This window comes from Amia ocellicauda, chromosome 1 (assembly GCF_036373705.1).
Source record: "Amia ocellicauda isolate fAmiCal2 chromosome 1, fAmiCal2.hap1, whole genome shotgun sequence".
NCBI lineage: Eukaryota > Metazoa > Chordata > Actinopteri > Amiiformes > Amiidae > Amia > Amia ocellicauda.
The window spans coordinates 48,703,555-48,723,812 of NC_089850.1; the positions used below are offsets into that span (position 1 = coordinate 48,703,555).

The following is a 20,258-nucleotide window of genomic DNA, read 5'->3' on the forward strand; positions in this document are numbered from 1 at the left end:
AAATATAAATCGTGAGCTCTCCTATCACATGAAGTGAAGAAAAGAACCAAAGATGTGAGTTAGAGACCCCTCTCTGTATCTTTGGAGATAGACAGTATGCTTGAGATTATTTATTAATACAGTTGTGTTTGATATGTTAAAAACTGCTTATGTTGCACTGGTTAAAAGGATATCAGACTTCAGTGCTGGTCATCATACTTCAGGCAGCAGATGTTATCAAAGTCATTGTTTTAAGTCCTCAACTCAATGCCTGTGCCCCAAAAACACAAAAACCTTTATACGGTTTGTGATTATCCTAAAGACAAAAGCTGTATATAACGCCAAGAAAAAAATAATTAACATTACAAAATTAACATGAAACCATTAACAATGTAAATAGAATAATAAAAGTAAATTTCCCCACAACAGCTTACACTGCAAAAGCATTGTTCTGCTACAGCACGGTTACTTACTGTCATTTTGTTGCAGGAATTGATACAGGAATTTTCATATTTACCATAAGTTAGGAAATCAGAAACCCTTTTGCTTAGAAATCTTGCATACTGGAAAAAAAATGCAAATTATTTTAGCCCACACCAGCTGCTCGATAGCCAGGCTTGTGACCTTGAAGGGGAAGTCCCTAAAATGACTGGTTTATATGCACTCATGTGTTAGTAGGAGTGTATAAGTGAAGTATTTTTGTATATTTTCTGATACATTCGATCATTGTAGTAAGTTTTAAAACAAGTGTCACCTTCATCACAATCATGGCTACTGTAAAAATCCCACAGGAGAGCTCTTCTGTGTTTCAGGATGTGACGGTTCAACACTTATTTAAAAATATTATAAATGCTAAAAATCAAATATGAAACACAATCACATCCCTAATGCATGCAGGGTAGACCAGGAATAATTATGAATATGGATAGGTGGTTTCACAGACCCAGATTAGCACTAGTCTAGGACTACCCAATGTTATTTTAGGTACAGTAGTCCAGGAGTAGTGATAATTGATGTAATCAGACATCAGCATTCATTTATAACAATATGAATTAACGGGAGAAACAGTGAATTTATTGTATTAATAACTGCAAATGAAGACAAATACGATTGTTATGAACTTTCAATGTATTTATTGCGTCACAAAATAACTCAATTTGGCAACTGTGTAAAGAATGCCTGATTAAAATGTAAGTCTTTCCATTAAGGGCTACATTAAAACCCCATCCCGTCTCAAAGTGTCCCAGTGAACATGGAGCCATGCCATCAAACTGCCGCTGAATCTCTCCACTCATTCCTCACATGGTTATTTTAGCTGCGGTGTCTGAGTGTTGCCTTTTGACGCACAGTCAGTGCAGAGCTGCTCCTTCCACCAGCTGCTCATACTCCAGCAGATCTTCCAGATCCTCCCCTACAGCCTCCGTCAGCTCGGATAGGAGGACGTCCAGCACCTGCGGACCAAACACAGGGCTGTCAGACACAGGCTGAGCCACAGCCCGAGCCCAGTGCAGCTCCCTCCTCGATGGGCTGACAGACAGTGTGGGAGTGTGCGTGTCAAACCCTCACCACGTCCGTGAACAGGCGCCGGTGGTGAACTCGCATGGGCCAGTTCTCCAGAGTAGCATCGCGCAATCTCTGAGCACTGCACAGCCGGTGCAGGAGGATGTTCAGCACCCAGCCTTCAGCACAGACACGAGAGGACAGGGTTTGGAGAGGCAGTAGTGGCACATGCTGGTTAAGTTTTTTGAATTATTATTATAACATTCTTCCTCTTCCTAACATCTTTCCTCTTTACTCAATTTCTAGTTGTGCTAGAAGTGCACTTACTGTCCAGCAGCGCACCTGCCTGTTCCTGCTCCCTGAAGCGCTGCCCCTGGCCAGCCATCAGCTCCACCAGCTGACCCATGAGCAGCACGTCCACCAGCCTGCCCGCACTCTGGCACACCTGGGCAGTGAGCACGAGGGGAGGTGAATGCCACTGTCCACACCAGCCTCCCGCACTGCCGACACAGCCCCCCACATGCCCACCAGTAGGCTTAGAGAAGAGCCAAGCACAGCCCTGGTGCAGCACAGCACATCCAGCCAAGCAGACTATCTAGATCTCCTACTCACTTTGTACAGACTGACACATTTCATTTCGATCAGCTAGAGTGCAGTGTTTTGGTAAATTCAATGGGAGAGAGGGAAACAGTTTTGATTATTTTTATCATTAAGATTTTTAATTCGATTTCTATATTAATTGTCCTTTCCAAAAATATGTAGTGTATAATTGCTTTGGCAACACTACCATATGGAAAGTCATGCCAATAAGGCACTTTAAGTTGAAAAAAAATAATGAATGAGAGAGAACATACATGAGTGAGCTGCTGTGCTGCGATGTGACAGTCGTGCTCGGCCAACACAGACAGCGCCACAGCCCTGGCCTCCTCACCAAGCACCTCTGGAAGCAAGTCAAACTCCACAACCCCATCCTCTGCCAGTTCAACCTGCACCTCCTGCACCTGCGCATGGCACACATGATACTCTGTTACAGTGGTCACAACAGGCTGTTTTATCAAGATAATGCTGGAACATGAGGTGACATGGGGAAGGGCAGGGCTCCTCAGACTGACAGGGGAAGAGAGAGGAGCTCACCAGTGTGGGCAGGAGGGGGGCCAGCGTCTCGGAGATGATCTTGTCAACACAGTGCCGAACAGCTGCCTGGGCCAGGTAGGCATCCACATGCTCCCTGATGGAGCTCTGGAACACCGCAGACACCACCTCTCCAGTCACTTCATGCAGCAGCTCCACGTACACCCTGCCCGGCACTACCCCACTGCAGGAAAGAGTAGCCAGTTTGTGACCATAAGGTACTGTACTACGTTTTTCCACTGTATTCTTTATGGTGTTTGTAATGAGAAGACTTCTCTCTCAGACTGTTCCCAAATGCCCAGATACTGCATTATTGAAGAAGGCTGACACTTTGTAATAATCAATGCAGTGTACTCTTGTTGTACTGTAGTGCAATACAGAGTCAAGGACTTTGAAAAAGAAAAACTTACAAACGTCTGTCTGTCTTCACAGTGTCTTTATCAGTCAGTTTCACCACAGACTCCTGGACACACACATGAAATGCAGAGTGAGAGAGATGGTAAGACACAGCAAAGACAAAGGTTTAGCTTGAGGCAGGGGGCTCTGTTTGCTAGTGTTAGAGCAACAAAAACAGTCTGAGTACCCAGGGCCAGGACTGTGAGTATGGACACTGCCCCCCGTACCTGAGCGCTGTCTTCAGAGAACACCTCGATCAGCAGGTCTGGGAGGAGCTCGTCTCTCAGCACGTTGGCCACGAAGGACTCAACAAAGCGCCACGCGAAGGTGCCGTTCTGTGAGAAATAGCGAGCAGTGCTGCAGGCCTACAACAACACAGCCCTGCTTCATCACCAGCTCACTGGGCAGGCACTTACAAGGGGTCAAAGAAGAGGACACAATCGCTATACAGTACTATATTCACAGTATTATGCATGAGTATGCATACAGCGAGTAGCACAGGATATTATAGCTTGGCGCCTGGGAGGAGTGTTCCTGAAACAGATGTGCTCAAATGAGTCTGTATATTCTGTAGCTGGGCTGGTGTGCCTGCATTACTCAAGGCCTTCTGGACAAGACACTTACACTTCCCTATATAAGAGAAGTTTCCCCTGATACAAACAAAAAAAAATCAATACAGAAATATATAGCTCTATCTGCAGGGCAAGGCATTGCCGCTTGATTAATAATAATATTCCAGCACTCTTTGTAATGAAATTAAACATGCCTGTCCAAAAGGCACACTGCCATAATGTAACGGCACCCACGCATTAGCATAGACCTGCAGGATGACTTGTCCAGATTGCAGTGTTTTTTTGTGTCTTCTGCTCCTCGGGGTCTACCTGCTCTTCTTGTGGCTCTCTGGGGCTCCCTGCCAGATGGCCACGGCTTCTGGGTCTTTTTCCTGCTCCACTGTGAGCTGAGTATCGCCTGTGTCCCTGGAACTGGGTCTCCTGTTCCCGCAGAACCCTGTCCGTGAGGAAGCACGGCTTTTTGTCAGGACAGGGACAGATAATATAGCAGTATTTTACAATGAGAGGAAACAGCTAAAACAAGCACATTTGTGTAAAGAAGTGATTCAAAAAGCTTAAAAATGTAGCATGCATTTCACTTGTTGAATGCAAAACTGAAGGCAAAACGCCCCCAAGAACAAGCAGGAACTAAAGACAGTTGCAGTCCAGGCCTGGCAGAGCATTACTAGGGAAGAAACCCAGCATCTGGTGATGTCTATGGGTTCCAGACTTCAGGCAGTCATTGACTGCGAAGGATTTGCAACCAAATATTGAAACTCACAATTTAATCATGATTATGTTAGTTTGTCCAAATAATTTTGAGCCCCTAAAATTGGGGGGGGCACATATACAAATGGGTGTAATTCCTACACTGTTCACCCAATTTGGATGTAACTACCATCAAATTAAAGATGAAAGTCTACACTTAAAGCATCTTGATTGTTTCCTTTCAAATCCATTATGGTGGCATACAGAGCCAAAATCTTATCCACCCTGCTTTTCTTATTCCTATCTTTGCAATTACACATTTGACCATTAACATTTTTAATAAAACAAAATGGCAACACAATGTGAATTCATGCAGACCAACCTCACCACTAATCTGAGTTTCTATTAGTAAAGTATTGTGGTGACAACCCAGTCTTGTTTTCAGAAGACTTGACCACTGTGGGTTATATGTATGAGGGTCACTAGATAGCAGGACTTAATTCAGCAATTATTATTTCCTGCGATATCGATACAAGGTAAACAAGACAAACTCCAGGTTAAAATCCTAGGCCAATTGAAAGTACTTTTCATTGTATCACAGCATGAGCATCCCTTCCCTCATCCTTATGATATATTTACACTGCGCTTCTGATTGGCTGAAATGGGGACAGGGAACCTGACATCTTCTGAGACTAGGAAGCCCCCCCGGCCTCAGCCTAAGGCCCAGCTGCTATCCATACTGAGCCTGGCTGTGAGGAGCATGCTAGCTATGCACCAGTCAGTCAATCTGCATTGTACTGGTGTTACTTTACCATGTTCCCACCGATTATTTCTGTATTTGTGATGATTACAGTATCGTACAAACACTAATTAACATTAATCCTAGAGCATCCAACGTTTGTTTCCATGTGATATATTGCAATGGTCCTCAGCATTTTAATTATGTATAAAGATAAATATAACAGAGGTAATTTTGGTCTGTGATGAAGATATTTTACCTGCCCTGCAGCCCCGGCCAGCTTGACTCAACCTGTTTGGATCCCATCAGGATGACAGGTGTCACTGGAAAAACATGCATTTATAAACAGTAATTTTAGAGATACAGATAAACAAAAATGTGAACAAAAAACAAATAGACAGACATATTTTGTAATCAGTGAATGCAGGGAAACAAAATGAGCAGTGATATTAACCACAAACTCACATAATCCTACACAACCCACATTGAACAAAAAAAAACATCTCTCTCTTGTGGTAACAATGATTTACTACTGAATTAATTCTTTATGAAATGTATGAGTGCAGTGCCTTGCCACAACTTACTGATGTGCAAAATTATAAATTCATTGCTACTAACCACTGCTGGAACCATACCCTTACCTTGCCTCCAATGGAAGCAGTCCATCTATGCATCAACCATCATGAATAGGCTTTAAAGAAACACGTTGCTGTTGCTCAGCGGGTTTGTTTGGGCTCTGCTAGCCTGGGATACAGCTGCAGCTTAGCAACTGAAGCCACGGCTCTCAGAGTGGTTTATGCTTCCTCTGCTCAAACTGAAAGCATGTCCTCATACTTGGAAAAGGCAGGGAAATACAATTCTGTATGCATGTGCACACACACACATGAGGAATGCAGAACTCTTATTGTCCAGTCAGAAAAAACAGCCTTACTGCGTGCTTCACTTCACCAGGTTGGCCAGGTAGAGGGCTAGCAGGCTCTCTGTGTTGCGAAGGTGGGCCGCTTAGGCTCGAGCTGCATAAGCTCTGCTCAACAGGCTCTCTGTGACCCTGCACTGATTGTTGGGGCAGGAGAGGTCTAGGTGCTGCGCTGGTAGAGCCACGATGGTAGAGTTGACCTGGGGCAACTCTGTCAAACCTGCCTCTGTAGCACCCTGCCTTTCTGGCGAAGGCCTGACCTGCCCTCCCCATCAAGGTGGTGGGAGGGAAGGTAAATCTTCTACCGGAGTAGGCAGGGCCAGTGTCAGTCTCTCCTCCACTGTCACCTCACCCAGGCAAGATCTCCAGGGCAGACTGGGGAGCCACAGGCTGTTTAGCAGCCGGGCCACAGATTTACTGCCGCTATTCTGCTCCCATGCTGTGAAGAAAGGGTCCTGAAATCAAAGGGAAGTTCACTACAACACTATACATATATATATATATATATATATATATATATATATATATATATATATATATATATAAGAAGAAGAAAAAAAAATCCAGGTTAAAGTCCTAGGGCAATCAAAAGTACTTACTAATAAAAACAGTAACTGTTATGATAAATTAAAGGCAATTTGTCCATTGCAACTTTTTTGCCATATCACAGAATGAGCATCCCTTCACTCATGCTTATAACATATTTAAACTTATAAAATAATGTGATTAAACAATATACATATTAAATACCGTAGGACTGAGGATTCAGTTGCAATGAAAACCTGCATACAGGGCCCTCCAGGAACTGAGTTTGATACCATTTATACAAACAGGAATCAGGATGGGGCTGTTTGTATGACAGAAGAACAGGCCTATAGGCAGCTTTGATAGAAAAGTTTCGTATGAGGTACTGTGGAAACTGTTTTAATCCCCCCCTCCCCCTTTGGGCATTGTTCTCAAATTGAAAGATAACTGCAAATGTTAATTACCATTTTAAACTATTATTATTATTATAATTATTTTAATTGTTGTCATTGTTATTTATGTAGTAATATATTGTACAGAGTGTGGAAGTGTAGAAGCCTGATCCCAGACCTCTTGCCTACCTCCTTGACCGAGCCTCTCAGATTCCCTTTTGACACTGGTGTTTGCCGGTAATTTTAACTTGGATTGGGAGTCAGAAACACAGGACTCAGAAATTATAAAAGAGTTCTGTACTGAGCTAAATCTTACACAGTTAATCACAAAGCATGCCAGGCCTAATTTTAAGGTCCGATTGCAGTCTACATTGATTGATTACATATTAACAAATGTACCAGACAAGTATATGGCTAGTGGAGTTTTCCCACTAGATGGTAGTGACAATTGTCCCATAGCATGTATCAGGAATGTTAGAATCCAGAGGGCCTTACCCAGCATCATTATTAAAATAAATTATAGACATTTTAATTAGCAAGCTTTATACAAGATCATCATAGCAACTTTGTATTTATAGTTTTACCGAAGTGGAGCTTGCTTTAGAGTATTTTATTAATATTTTTAATTCTATTGCTGATAAGCAAGCAACACTCAAAAAGGTGCCAGGTTTACATCTGATATATCAGACATTATTTATAATAGAGATGTGGCATGGGCTAAGGCTAGAAAAACAGCTTTGAATTCTGATTGGTTAACTTTTAGACAACTGAGAAACATGTACAAAGCGTATTAGAAAAACTAAAGCGGACTACTTTGTAACTACTTTAGTAGATTGTAATGGGGAACCAGCAAACTTTTGGAAAACAGTAAAAACTTTAATGTGCTACTGTACCAAAACAATTAGTTTTGGAGACTGGTCCTATTACTGACAATATTATCATTGCTGATGCCTTTAATAGCCATTTTATTAAAGCAGGCAATCTCTTTGAAAAACATGCCACTGCCACCTCAAGTGGAAAACATTATTATTTTGATGGATTTTATTCAGGTTTTTAGTCAAAATAGTCAAAGCTTTCCTGAGATAAAAATTAGATGCTTTAATTTCTTTAAATGTCAGGAAAGCTACAGGGCCTGACAAGCTGGACCTATGCCTGCTGAAGGCAGCTCTGATTATCTCTGGTTTACTTTTGCATATTTATAATCTAACATTAACTACTGGGGTCATTCCTAAGATTTGGAAAACTGCACGTGTTACCACCACATAAGGGTGGGGATACTAGTGTGCTTGATAATTATCGACTGATCTCTAAACTATTGTCTTGCTAAAATACAGGCGTCATTAGTAAATATACAGCTGTGTTGTTTAACTGAAAATAGTATATTGAATTAATTTCAATCTGGTTTCAGACCAGGACACAGTACAATCACAGCAACCATGTTGGTTATACATGACATTGCAAAGGCCTTGGATGAGAAACTTGTGTTGTGCTATTTAATGACCTGTCTAAAGCCTTTGATGCTGTTGTTCACTCTGGTTTGCTGAAAAAAAACTGTCATTGGGCATGAATATTAGTACATGTTTGTGGTTTAAAAACTACCTCAGTGAAAGCACTCAAGCTATAGTAATGGATGGCTGTGAAACGAAGTTCACTGCCTTTCATAAAGGAGTTCACCAGGGATCGATCTTGGGGCCTTTACTATTTACCTTGTATAAATGATATTTGTAACTGTGAAAAACTGATGACAGTTTTATATACAGCAGCACCATCTCTTGCTCAAGCATTTTTGCTCTTCCAGTCTGATTTCCATTTTTTTAAATCCTTTATAGATCTTGGATTGGTTTTAAATGGAAACTAAACAAATGATATGGTTTTCTCAAGGTCTAGAAGCCTTGGTTTGGAAAATTTTAAAATTACAACCCTGGACAATTCTGCTTTAGAATGTGTCCCTTCATACAAATATCTTGGCATTTGGCTAGATGACAAATAGTCTTTTAAAACACACATTACTGGGTTGGTGAAAAAAAAAATGAAGTTCAGAATTGTTATATATATATAAACAAAGCATATCTCTCATTTAGACATAGAAGGGAAATTGTGCAGGCCACCTTTGTCTATACTGGACTATGGTGATATACTTTATATGCATGCTATTGCATCAGTTTAAAAAAAATTTGACTCAGTATATCACTGGGATTCCTTATCTTCTAGAAGGGCCAGACATTGGTTATTTGTTTATAAAGCTGTCCTGCAGAAACAACCTAATTATCTCTCATTACAAATTAAATGGAAAAAAAGCAGAATAAGCACGAATTGCGCTCACAGGATTGGCTGGTACAAGAGGTACCACAGGCTCATTCTGAGAGGGAAAATTTCAATCACCTTCAATACCCTCATTCATGGAATGCTCTGCAGGAGACCCTGAAGTCGTAGACCACTATCTATATCACTTTTTAAACAGCTGTTGAGTGACCATTTTACTATGAATTGTGTGTTAGTAAAGTGTTTTACTTTCTTTTTGTATTAAGTGTGCTTTTATTGTATATGGTTGTAATAAGACCTCAGTCTCAGTTGGTCTTCCCTGTATCTAATGATTCAAACTGTTCTGTGACCATGCCCCCTGCTTAATCAAACACACAGGCTCTCTCCTTGCAGTCAAGTCAAAGTCCCAGAGCAGTGCATCCACCCCCTCTGTGATTGGCCGTTCAGAGAGGATGGACTCCTCCCACACTGTTGCAAACACCCTGAGACTTGCTTTTCTTTTCATCAAGTTTCCCACTTCCAGCAGCAAATTCCCCTTTTTATTTAATTTGATTTCTCCAGCGAGGCTCTCCAGTGTGTTGGGTAACAGATGTCTACCTTCAATGACGAAGCAGTTCTGCAGTCGATCTTCAGTCCCGTCGCTCCAGTCGGCGATGTGCCGGGCTGCACCGCAGACGCCCCGCAGGATGATGGTAGATCAGTTGGAGGGCTAGCAGCCTGTGCTAAAGCTACAGAAAAAGAAAAAAATATCTATTTTTGCACGCATTATTTAATTTTGTGTATTTGTGATTTGCAGTTATTTTAAGTTGCCCGTACATAATGGTTTAGTTTTTGGACCTTAGATCATTTAAGTACCTTAAACTTAAACCAATCTAGGTAAACTTTTGCATAAATTGGTTTAATTACTATAATTATGGATAACTTAATTCAAGTTATTAATTAACTCGACTTCTACGCCAAGTTGACAATACCTAAGAAAGCAATATTTAAACTGTTCTGTACCAAAAAATAAAAGAAATCAGCAAATTGGGATAAATTAGTGAAACTGATGAACCTTGGAATAATAGTTCTCTGAAGAATTCCTCTCCGCTCTCTCACCAGGGGAATCACTTAATTGACAAACTACAATTAAACCTAGACATGTTATTATGGACAGAAGTATGCAAATAGTAACCGTTCAACGCTCATGAGCGCAGTGGATTCTGGGTATTCTGGCTCTTACCAAGACTGCGCATGCGCGTGCCTCATTTAATGTAGTCAGGCAAACTAAAATTAATTAAGCATAACTTATTTATAATCATTATTTTTGTTTTGTTCAAAAGTACATATTTTAAATAATTCTGATCTGTCACAATTTTAGTGATTTTAGTAAAACGAAGACAAATAGCGTTTTAACTAATATTTATGAATATGAAATATGTATAATTTACTTGAACCACAATTCAATGTGTATGTTTTTGACTTAAGTGATTTATTGTGATATACTGTATATCCGTTCCATTGTTTAATGCAATAAGAAGACGATGTAAGTAATAAATCAGTCTGACGCTGGGGAAATTCCCCCCTGGTAATATCTCACCGTTTAAAGACAATCTCCCCAAATGTTCTTGGGTATTATACTGATTCACAGGGGTAAATGCAGATGCCTGAGAGAGGGGGTCTCTGGTGTCAATAGCATAACAAAAGGTTAATGAGGAGATGATTTGATTACCAGTCTTGTATTGACAGTATATCAAAAGCTATAGATAAGGATGAGTAAGTAGACAGCCTATGTAGCATGTTGTTGGGAGGGGTGAGTTAATCACCTCCAAGAGATGTACAGCTCTGGGAATTACTGTCGTTACCCTGGAAGGTAGGAGAGCGGGTGAGGGCTCAATTGTCACTTTAGAAAAGCTGAGGAATTTTATTATCAGACTAGACAGAAACTATGGTTAGGGTCCACCAGACTTTGTTTAATGAAGTAACACAGAGAATCATTTGTAACTAAGATATGGCTTTACAAGCACATAACATTGATCTTCAAGCTGTTCAGTCGTGCTCAGTCTTCCCTGGTCTCATCCTTTCCTCATCTCTCGACCTCCCCGTCTCTATCTCTGTCTCACTCTCTCTGCCTCCCCACCTCCCTCCCTCTCTCTTTCACTTTCTCTCTTTCCCTCCCTCTCTTCCATTCGCAGTCTCTTTCTGCCTCACCCTCTCCCTGTCACTGTCTTTGTTTTTCTCTCACACACGCTTCCCTCTCTCTTTGTGGCAGACAGTGGCTTTGACCCTGAGCTCCTGGTGCAGGTGAAGGAGCTGGAGGTGCAGGGTGTGTGTGCGGCGGAGTCCGGGGACGTCCGCTCCGCGGTGGAGTGCTTCAGCCACGCCATTCGCCTGCTGCCTCACCGAGCCTCGGCTTACAACAACCGTGCACAGAGCCGGAGGCTGCAGGGAGACACCGCAGGTACCCCCCACATGCACACGCATGCACACACACACACACGCACACACTCATGTGTGTGGATTACTCAATTTTCATCTTTTAAAGCAATTAATTTAACCCTTTGTGTATCTTTTATTAACCCTGCCTCTTCACCTACTGTTCTCTACCTCTTCTCTTTTCCTCTTGTGCCACTGACTGCACCCCGTCCCCCTGCCCTCTTCCCTCTCCCCCTCTGCCTGTCCCTGTATCAGGAGCACTGGAGGACCTGGAGCGAGCCATCTCTCTGAGCGGGGCGGCTGGGCAGTCTGGCTGCCAGGCCCTGGTGCAGCGTGGGCTGCTGCTGCGGCTGTCTGGGCAAGACGAGGAGGCGCGGCATGACTTTGCACGGGCGGCCGAGCTGGGCAGTGCCTTCGCCCGGCATCAAGCAGCGCTGCTCAACCCCTATGCCGCTCTCTGCAACCGCATGCTGGCACAGGTCATCCACAAACTGCGCAACCCAGATGTGCCCAGTCAGCAGGAGCTGTAGTGGAGCTGGGGAATGGAGCAACCGATGGAGAGGAAGAGGAGTGGGAAGGAGCGGAGAGGAGAGGAGTAGAGGCAAGATGTGTGAGCTGCTGTGAGCTGTGTTTGGAGCCCCCTGCTAGAGTTCAATGAATAAATAAACAGTTCCTTGAAGCTGGGTCTGACTGGTTTATTTTAAGGAGAGGAGCATTACAGGAGCTTGTCTTGGGCCTGTTTGTTCCAGGTACATGGCTAGGTCTGTGATATCAGTATACAGTTAAAGCGGTAGGGTTAGTTAAGACAAGAGGTGCCCTATGCAAGTGCTGATGGTTTGCCTGTATTGCAGGATGTCTTTTCCTACCAGGGGTGAAAAACTCAGCATGTCAGTTTATGACTGGGGTGGCCAGCCTTAGTCCTGAAGAGCCACAGGGAAATGGGTTTTAGAGGTCATCCATCATCATCAACCACTTTCAGCATGTGGGCAGCTTACTACGTTAGTAAATTAATTGCTCAGTGTGGTCAGCAGACATCTGATCTGCTCCTTCAGTCTGAAGTTTGATATGTTCCTATTCCCAGTTGCTCTCGTCTGCACTACAGAACTGAGGACGCTACAGAATCTGCTCAATAATAAGGGGTCAAAATTAAACTGTTCATGCTCATTATGACTGATTATTTAAGAGTAACTTATCAACACAGTTGTTTTTGTCTCTATCAGGGACCAAGGCTGGTTTACCTCTCACACCAATACAGATTTCACAAGGGCTGCAACTATGACTGCCACTGGAAACCATTGCACACAGCTTTAAAACAGCTGTGCTATCTTCTATCTAGCTCTGGCACTGCAGATTATTTGGCTACATTCCTAAAGACAGCCTCATTCAGCTGAGTCTCTCCTGATTCCTCTCTAATCTCTCACAGTTTTGCAACAAATGTTGCCCTGTGACCTCAGTCAGTCAGTGCAGGAGCAAAAGTGCATTGTCCCCACACATGTGGAGCAGTAGGGTTAAGCGTGCTAAAGCAGCACAGAACAGCATTAGTGCTAGGTCTTGTGGCCCAGACTCAGGTGCAGCATACACAGACAAAACAGCAAATAGGACGCTCTGGACAAGGGAGTGTAAAACTTGGGGGTCCAGTCCTGCTCTGTTCAGTCCCATGTGCTCTGCTCTACTTAGAAGGAAATAGCAGGAAGCCAGTGAAGATGCTGTCTGAGCCGCTGCTGCCCAGCACAGAGTTCCTCTCAGTGGGCTGCAGCGTGACCACGTCATCTTTCTGTAACTCCAGCACCACGGAGCCGGCCGTCACCAGGTAGCCCTCCTGTGCAGCGTCGCACAGGCCCAGCACCTCGGTATCGCCCTTCTTCACATTGATACACACAGGGCCACGAGCCGAGGCGGTGAAGGCAATGTAGTAGATGCCTGCAATGCTGCAGGTGAAGCGCCCCCCCCGGACACTATCGCTGGACAGGATGGCCCTATCGAAGCGGATGGGCGACTGTATGCGAGGCAGCATGTTGGAAGACTTCCTGAAGGAGAATACTGCATTTTGCGTCTGGGTCAGGCCCATGGGCGACCCCCTCGGACCCTTGGGTCCAGGCAGCCCGGGCAGCCCGGGTAGCCCAGGGTCCCCCACCAGACCAGCCCTCCCTGGGCTCCCAGGCTCCCCAGGGTCCCCCTTCTGCCCCTTCACCAGCTGACTGGACTCCCCTGCCGAGACACAAGACAGTACAGCACAGCACACTCGGGGTGAGTGCTATCTCAATTCCATCTTTCACTAACTTATTTGTTCCACATTATGCAGCTGTCCATGTTTGTACCCTGCATAGTTGTCTCATATTTAAAACATTAATTCTCCCTACAGCAGGACAGTTTCCAACAGGCTTAATCTTTAACTCATTTGTAACAATCAGTAAGGGTTGCAGATGATAATATATAATATATGATAGAAGTATTGTATAAGAAATTAATACAGGAGTCAGAACTGGAAGGTACCTTTCTCTCCTGGCTCCCCTTTCTCTCCGTCCCTCCCGTTGGGTCCATGAGCCCCTGGCAGTCCGGGGATGCCTGGGTAACCTCTCTCAGCGCTGCAGGTGTCACTGGCTGATGATGTCTCAAGGGACACCAGTATACTGACCAGGACCACTACTCTCAGTGTGGTCATGGTGAGGGAGGACTGCAAAATTACAAATAGAAAACAGAAAATAATTGAATGCATAAGTAATCACCCCTTTTGCTATGACACACCTGACTGAGCTGTGTGGTGAAACAAATTGCCTTTAGAAGTCACATAAGTTGAATGGAGTCCACCTCTGTGCAATTAAGGTGCATCATGATTTCAGGTTAAATACACATGTCTCTGGAATGTCCCACAGTTGGTTAGTGCAATTCTTAACAAAAACCACATCATGAAGATGAATGAACATTCAAATCAATAAGGTTGTTCAAAAGCACCAATCAGAGCTAGGATATAAGAACATTTTCAAGGCATTGAATATCCCCCGGAGCACAGTAAAGTCCATTATCAAGAAATGGAAAGAATATGGCCTAACTGTGAATCTGCCTAGATCAGGTCATCCTCAAAAACAAGTATCCGGGCGAGAAGGGCACTAGTTAGGGAGGCCACCAAGAGGCCTATGGCAAATCTGAAGGAGTTACAGTCTTCCACGGCTGAGCTGGGAACCACTGTGCATACTGCAACAATAACCCGGGTGCTTCACAAAAGTGGCCTTTATGAGAGAGTGGCAAAACAAAAGCCATTGTTGAAAAAAAACTCATATCAAATCTCAAATAGGATTTGTCAGAAGGCATGTGGGAGAATCTGAGATCAAGTGAAGGAAGATTCTATGGTCTGATGAGACCAAAATAGAGCTTTTTGGCCTCAGTGCTAATCACTACATTTGGCACATCATCCTGAGAACACCATCCCTACCATGAAGCATGGTGGTGGCAGCATCAAGCTATGGGGATGCTTCTCTGCATCAGGGCCTGGAAACCTTGTTAAGATAGAGGGCAAAATGGATGCAGCAAAGTACAGAGAAATCCTGGAAGAAAACCTGCTGAAGTCTGCAAGAGACTTGGGAGAAGATTTATCTTCCAGCAAAACAATAACCCTAAACATACAGCCAAAGCCACACTGGAGTGGCTTAAAAACAAAAAGGTCAATGTCCTGGAGTGGCCCAGTCAAAGCCCGGACCTCAATCCAATTGAGAATATGTGGAAAGAGTTGAAAATTGCTGTTCATCAAAGGTCCCCATCCAACTTGATGGAACTTTGAAAAATTGCTGTGTCCAGATGTGCAAAGCTGGTAGAGACTTATCCACATAGACTCATGGCTGTAATTGCTGCCAAAGGTGCATCTACCAAATATGGACTGAAGGGGGTGATTACTTATGCATTCAATTATTTTCTGTTTTGTGTTTATAATTCATTTAGAACAATTTGCAGATTATATTTTTCACTTTGAAATTATGGACATTTTCTGTGTTGATCTGTGGCAAAAACTCCTGATTAAATCCATTCTGATTTTATGTTGTAACATAATGAAATGTGGAAAAAAGTCCAAGGGGGTGAATACTTTTGAGAGCCACTGTAAATAGTTGAACAGCATGACAGCATTGTAATAAGAACCGTGGAAAAGTAGACTCTATTCTCACCAGCAGCCAGACTCCAACTCTCCCACCCCACCTTTCCCATCTCCAGAGATTCTGAGCTCACTGCTGTCTCTGCCAGGAACGTCTGCCCTCTAGTGGTATGAACCCTGACACCACATCTGGGTCTCCATGCAATACCAGTAACCCAGCACTAACAGTCAGTGTTGGGCAGCCCTCATCTATGCAACTGTGCACTTTTAATACTTATTCAAGCACTGAATGAAGTCTTCTGACTGTCTGCGTGTTTTACAGATTGTAAAACCTGACTGGGTCACAGGCGATACTGCGTCTCTTACATTACCTGTGAACAGAGCACAGAGATGACTGCATATGGCTGTCACAGCCATGCTGGTAAATTGAGTGGATTTTAAATTGAGTGGATCGACAGATAAAAGCATCCTCCTGGTATGATTATAACAGGCATAACATTCAGGGCTCAAGATGGACAATGCACTCAAATGCTCAAAATGCTATTAAGAAAAGTATTGTTTTCAGTCTGGTTTTCATCTATAATTAAAGGTAAATGGATTTCAGTAAGACAACTTGAATACACAATCACATTATACTTTTTGACATTTCTTTCTATCTACCACTGGTTTACATTAATATCTCTTTAAAACTAATAAAACTATAGTTAATAATCCATGTAACGAGACAAGGGTGGTACATACGCGTCTCTGTCCTGCTGGGGTCTGTCCCTGTGCTGTGAGGAGGGCAGTCGCAGTTTGAGAGTGGAGAGAGCGGCTTCGGTCTGTGTGATGCTGTCGGGCGAGTGGTGGACCAATGCAGACAACAGCAGAGGGAAGTGCAGAGAGCTATCCAAGCTCCTTTGAGGAAGTTACTGGAGAGAAAAAGCACGAAAAGGAAGAAAAGATGATGAAGGAGGGGAAAAAATATATAGATTTTCTCAGATGCCACTGTGTTCTTTACACACTTTAGATTATCTCAGCAAGTTTCATATCCTTTACCAAACCTCAGAAATAAACAACAAGGTTGTGGTTGCATTGTGCTATTTATTTTGTATCAAGATATTGCTCAACTGCTTTGTACTGGGAGACAGCTGTGTGTGTGTGTGGGGGGAGGGGGGGCAGGGTGATGTAAAACAGGACACAGACTTAGATATCTACTGAATGTGTATTTATCTAATATGTATATGTATGTGGTTTCACTGGGATTACACAGTATTTCTTAAAGTCTCCAAATGCATGTCCACATCTACTTGCCTGCTTAACAAATGCTAAATGGTTGATCTTAATCCTTCACAGACGTTGCTTCAAAAGAGGTTAGGAAAAAACAAATACAAAAATCAGCCAGGAGTCACAAAGGTACTGTGAAAAATATTAAGTTTATTACTGTCTTTTTACCACTTTTTAAAAACAAGTGTGATTTGGAAAATGAAACAAAAAGCTTTATAAACACACAACAATGATCACAACACATCCCTCTACCTACTGACCAGGTAAGAACACAGAGGTCTACCGAGTCTGATACATCTTTAATTCCCGGTGTCTCTGTAGGCAAACAATACTTTTTGATTGTGTGACATCATACTTTTCTCTGAAAAGGTTTGAACTTGACCTGGGGGCAAATGCCTGTAATATGGGACAAGCAAACAACTTAATCTTGACTTTTACACACACACCCCTGACACGGTTCAAGGATGCCAGGAGAAGCAGTGGACACACACACACAAAGAGGCCAAAGTAAGGAATGAGAAACAAGTGTATCAATACAAAGTGAGAGGTTATACAATAATCAGGGATATGGAATAATGAGGAATAAGTCAAGCAAAGAGGGAGTAGGTGGCCCCGGCCTCAATCAGGGTACAGCAGGAAGCCCGAGAACACGCTCTGCTTGCCCACGGTGCCGATCATGCCGTTGTAGTCATTGGTCTCTAACCACACCTCCTGGTCCTTCTCCAGCCGCAGCGCCAGCCCCGCGGAGCTGGTCTGGTAATCGGAGGTTATGTGGTCGCAGAAGCTGGCCACCTTCTCTTCATCCTTCACCAGGGTGAGGCAGAGGTGGGCGTCAGATGAGGCATGGTAGACGAAGTAGTAGGAGCCGGGGATGTGGCAGCGGAACTTGCCGACGTCTGTATTGTAGTGGCCGTTGATGTTGGTGATGACGGTGGTGAATCGCACGGGTGTGTTCTTGGCCGGGTGGTCCACTGTGCGCCGCGACACACTGAAAGCCGACTGCAGGGCCAGCTCGTAGAAGCCCGACTCCCCCATGTCACCTGGAGGCCCACGCAGCCCAGCCAACCCTCTAGCACCCTTTGTGCCACTGCGGCCCATCTTCCCCAGCATGCCTGCCCCGCCCAGCTCCCCCTTCTGTCCCTTCTGCCCCATCTGGCCTGGTGGGGTAGGGTCTCCTGTGGGAAGGGAAAGCAACACCCAGATACACCTGGCTGAGGTCACTGCACACTGGTCACAGGCACTGCGGGTGCAGGTGCTGCCACTTTAGTGGCAATTTTGTTTTGTTTTGTTTTGTTAATAGTGGCAGTTCTGGGAGAAAGTAGCTGTAGAACAGGCTGGGCAATTTGAATGTGACAACACCAAGCACAAAAGGAAGCACATCACACAAGAGAGCAGCAGAACTGTTGATGGAAAAGTGAACAATCCACACTTTGGTTGAGGTGCTCAATCTAATGTGTCAGGGTAGTAGTAGTAGCAGAAATGTTTGTATACTTATTATTACTATAGCTGTTATGAATCTCTACAAGTCATTCATATTTGTTAGGTATAGATCACCAGAAGGCACTAGTCTGTGCTGTGGGAATCTGGACCTCCCTATTGCTGGAACAGACACATACTGTCTGGCAGCCTTCAGGAGACAGCTGCATGATATGCCAAGGTCAAGTTAGCTACTGAGCAACCAAAAGGATCTTGTAACTCTCACCTGGCGCTCCTTTCTCCCCCTTCTCTCCATCTCGCCCATCACGGCCGGGCAGGCCTGGTATTCCGGGCAGGCCTGGGGTCCCGGGGTCAGTGGGGCAGCTCTGGGGACACACTACGTGCAGAAGAGCTAGGACAGCTAGGGCAGCAAGGCATAGTTGAGGTGCGGCCATTGCTGGAGCTGCGGGAGAGAGATGGTGAGCAGAGCGCAGTCACCTGGCACGGTCTGGCCCTGTTCTTAGCCAGGTCGACGCACTGGACAGAGGGAGGGCAGGCTCTACACAACAAGTGTAGGCCTGTCAGTCTCTTCTGATTAGAAACCCCTGGACACAGACACAAATGCAAGGTGCCATTCAGCAGCTGGACTGAAAAACTATAGAGCAGAAGCAGTAGCACTCAACTCATCCTGTGCAGCTACAGCACTGCACTGCCCCGCACAGTCCGGCCATCTCACAGTCTGCTCCTCCTGCAGAGCTGCAGCACCGCACTGCACACTGCGCAGTGCATTGGATTTATTCATTCGTTGCATTAGTTGTATTTGTGCTCTGCTCTCCATCACATTGTAACTTGCTCTCCTATGGTTTAATGTGCTTCTCTTTCCCTATAAACCACAGTGTTGTTTTCTTACTGCAACCTAGTAAGGTAATCTATTTGCTATCTGAGTGTGTGTGTATTGTCCAGCAGTACACTGTGAGGCTGAGGCGTGACTCCAGGGAAACCAAGCTAAAAACATTGGCGCTGGTGCTCTTTTTATAGTTTTGTTCCTTCAGTCAACATAGCAAAACAGCTACAAATATTCTAATACAGAGGATTTCAGCATCATAGCAGGTTTCTACACTTAGTGTTACCACCCCATCCATGATTGCAGCCTACAATAATAATACCACTACTTCTTCTACTACTACAATGACTACTACTACTACTACTACTACTACTACTACTACTACTAATAATAATAATAATAATAATAATAATAATAATAATAATAATCAGCAATAGACTTACATTAGGACTGGCCAGCTGGCAGTGTTGCTGTCTGGGTGTGAATCCTTCAACAGCGCAGAGTGGATGTTTGACTGTCACACTGTCCCAACTGGACGAAAGAGGAAGACGAGAGAGAAGGAGAGAGAGACTGGTGAGAGTTACCACCAGTGACAGAGCAGAGTTGACATCCCGCTGTCTTTGCAAGTTTCACATCCACTTTTTCTATTTTCTTTTTCTGTTTGTCCCATACTTCCACAGGTCTAATGTTTTCATTATTTCCTGTCACATTTATTTGGTGAGGCGACACAAGAAGAGGTGGGGGACAGTGAGCAGAGTGCCCACTCTCTGCAGGAGAGAACCTGACCCAGACAATACAAACAAACTCACAAACACACTGCAGTCAATCACATCCATCACGTTGGTCTGTGTGGTTTGTGTGTGTATTCATGTGATGTAAATTAAGCATAAAAGCTGAACATGCACAACTAAAGATACAGATTCAGTATTTCAGCTTTATTATAACAATCGATGTCTGTCAGTCCTAAGAAAACAGTCCCGGGGAAAGTCCACTGGGAAACAGACTAGCTGTTGAACATATCACTTCTATTTAAATCCTTTTTACTTTAAATCACCTGTATCAGTGTGAATGAGAGCGAGATGGGATTTCAGGGATTTCCTGATTCAACAGGATTCTCACACAAAGGAAAAATGTGAC

At 43.9% G+C, this 20,258-nt stretch overlaps 4 protein-coding genes across 6 annotated transcripts; 1 reads left to right on the forward strand and 3 right to left on the reverse strand.

Annotated features, from left to right (window-relative positions):
• Positions 1-1,100: 1,100 nt before the first annotated feature.
• Positions 1,101-6,366, reverse strand: LOC136752263 (uncharacterized). Of its 3 annotated transcripts, none has more exons than XM_066707688.1 (10): positions 5,646-6,366; positions 5,264-5,327; positions 3,888-4,014; positions 3,234-3,341; positions 3,021-3,073; positions 2,614-2,794; positions 2,334-2,480; positions 1,807-1,924; positions 1,546-1,658; positions 1,101-1,430 (listed from the first exon to the last, which is right to left on the reverse strand). In XM_066707688.1, exons 1-10 carry the CDS (start codon positions 5,668-5,670, stop codon positions 1,329-1,331), a joined length of 1,038 nt encoding a protein of 345 aa, XP_066563785.1. In that variant the 5' UTR covers positions 5,671-6,366; the 3' UTR covers positions 1,101-1,328. The 3 variants fall into 3 exon arrangements, with proteins under 3 accessions (XP_066563785.1, XP_066563784.1, XP_066563783.1); XM_066707687.1 differs by having other exon boundaries at positions 1,822-1,924; positions 3,234-3,371; positions 5,646-6,365; XM_066707686.1 differs by having other exon boundaries at positions 3,234-3,371; positions 5,646-6,363.
• A 3,181-nt stretch (positions 6,367-9,547) lies between these two features.
• ttc36 (tetratricopeptide repeat domain 36) lies at positions 9,548-12,193 on the forward strand. The gene is made up of 3 exons (XM_066707691.1): positions 9,548-9,791; positions 11,351-11,539; positions 11,770-12,193. Exons 1-3 carry the CDS (start codon positions 9,689-9,691, stop codon positions 12,042-12,044), a joined length of 567 nt encoding a protein of 188 aa, XP_066563788.1. The 5' UTR covers positions 9,548-9,688; the 3' UTR covers positions 12,045-12,193.
• A 1-nt stretch (position 12,194) lies between these two features.
• c1qb (complement component 1, q subcomponent, B chain) lies at positions 12,195-16,535 on the reverse strand. The gene is made up of 3 exons (XM_066707689.1): positions 16,337-16,535; positions 14,008-14,188; positions 12,195-13,722 (listed from the first exon to the last, which is right to left on the reverse strand). The coding sequence occupies exons 2-3, from the start codon at positions 14,174-14,176 to the stop codon at positions 13,184-13,186; spliced, it is 708 nt and encodes a 235-aa protein (XP_066563786.1). The 5' UTR covers positions 14,177-14,188; positions 16,337-16,535; the 3' UTR covers positions 12,195-13,183.
• A 456-nt stretch (positions 16,536-16,991) lies between these two features.
• On the reverse strand, positions 16,992-19,700 carry LOC136752373 (complement C1q subcomponent subunit C). The gene is made up of 3 exons (XM_066707695.1): positions 19,565-19,700; positions 18,564-18,740; positions 16,992-18,036 (listed from the first exon to the last, which is right to left on the reverse strand). The coding sequence occupies exons 2-3, from the start codon at positions 18,730-18,732 to the stop codon at positions 17,480-17,482; spliced, it is 726 nt and encodes a 241-aa protein (XP_066563792.1). The 5' UTR covers positions 18,733-18,740; positions 19,565-19,700; the 3' UTR covers positions 16,992-17,479.
• Positions 19,701-20,258: the final 558 nt, after the last annotated feature.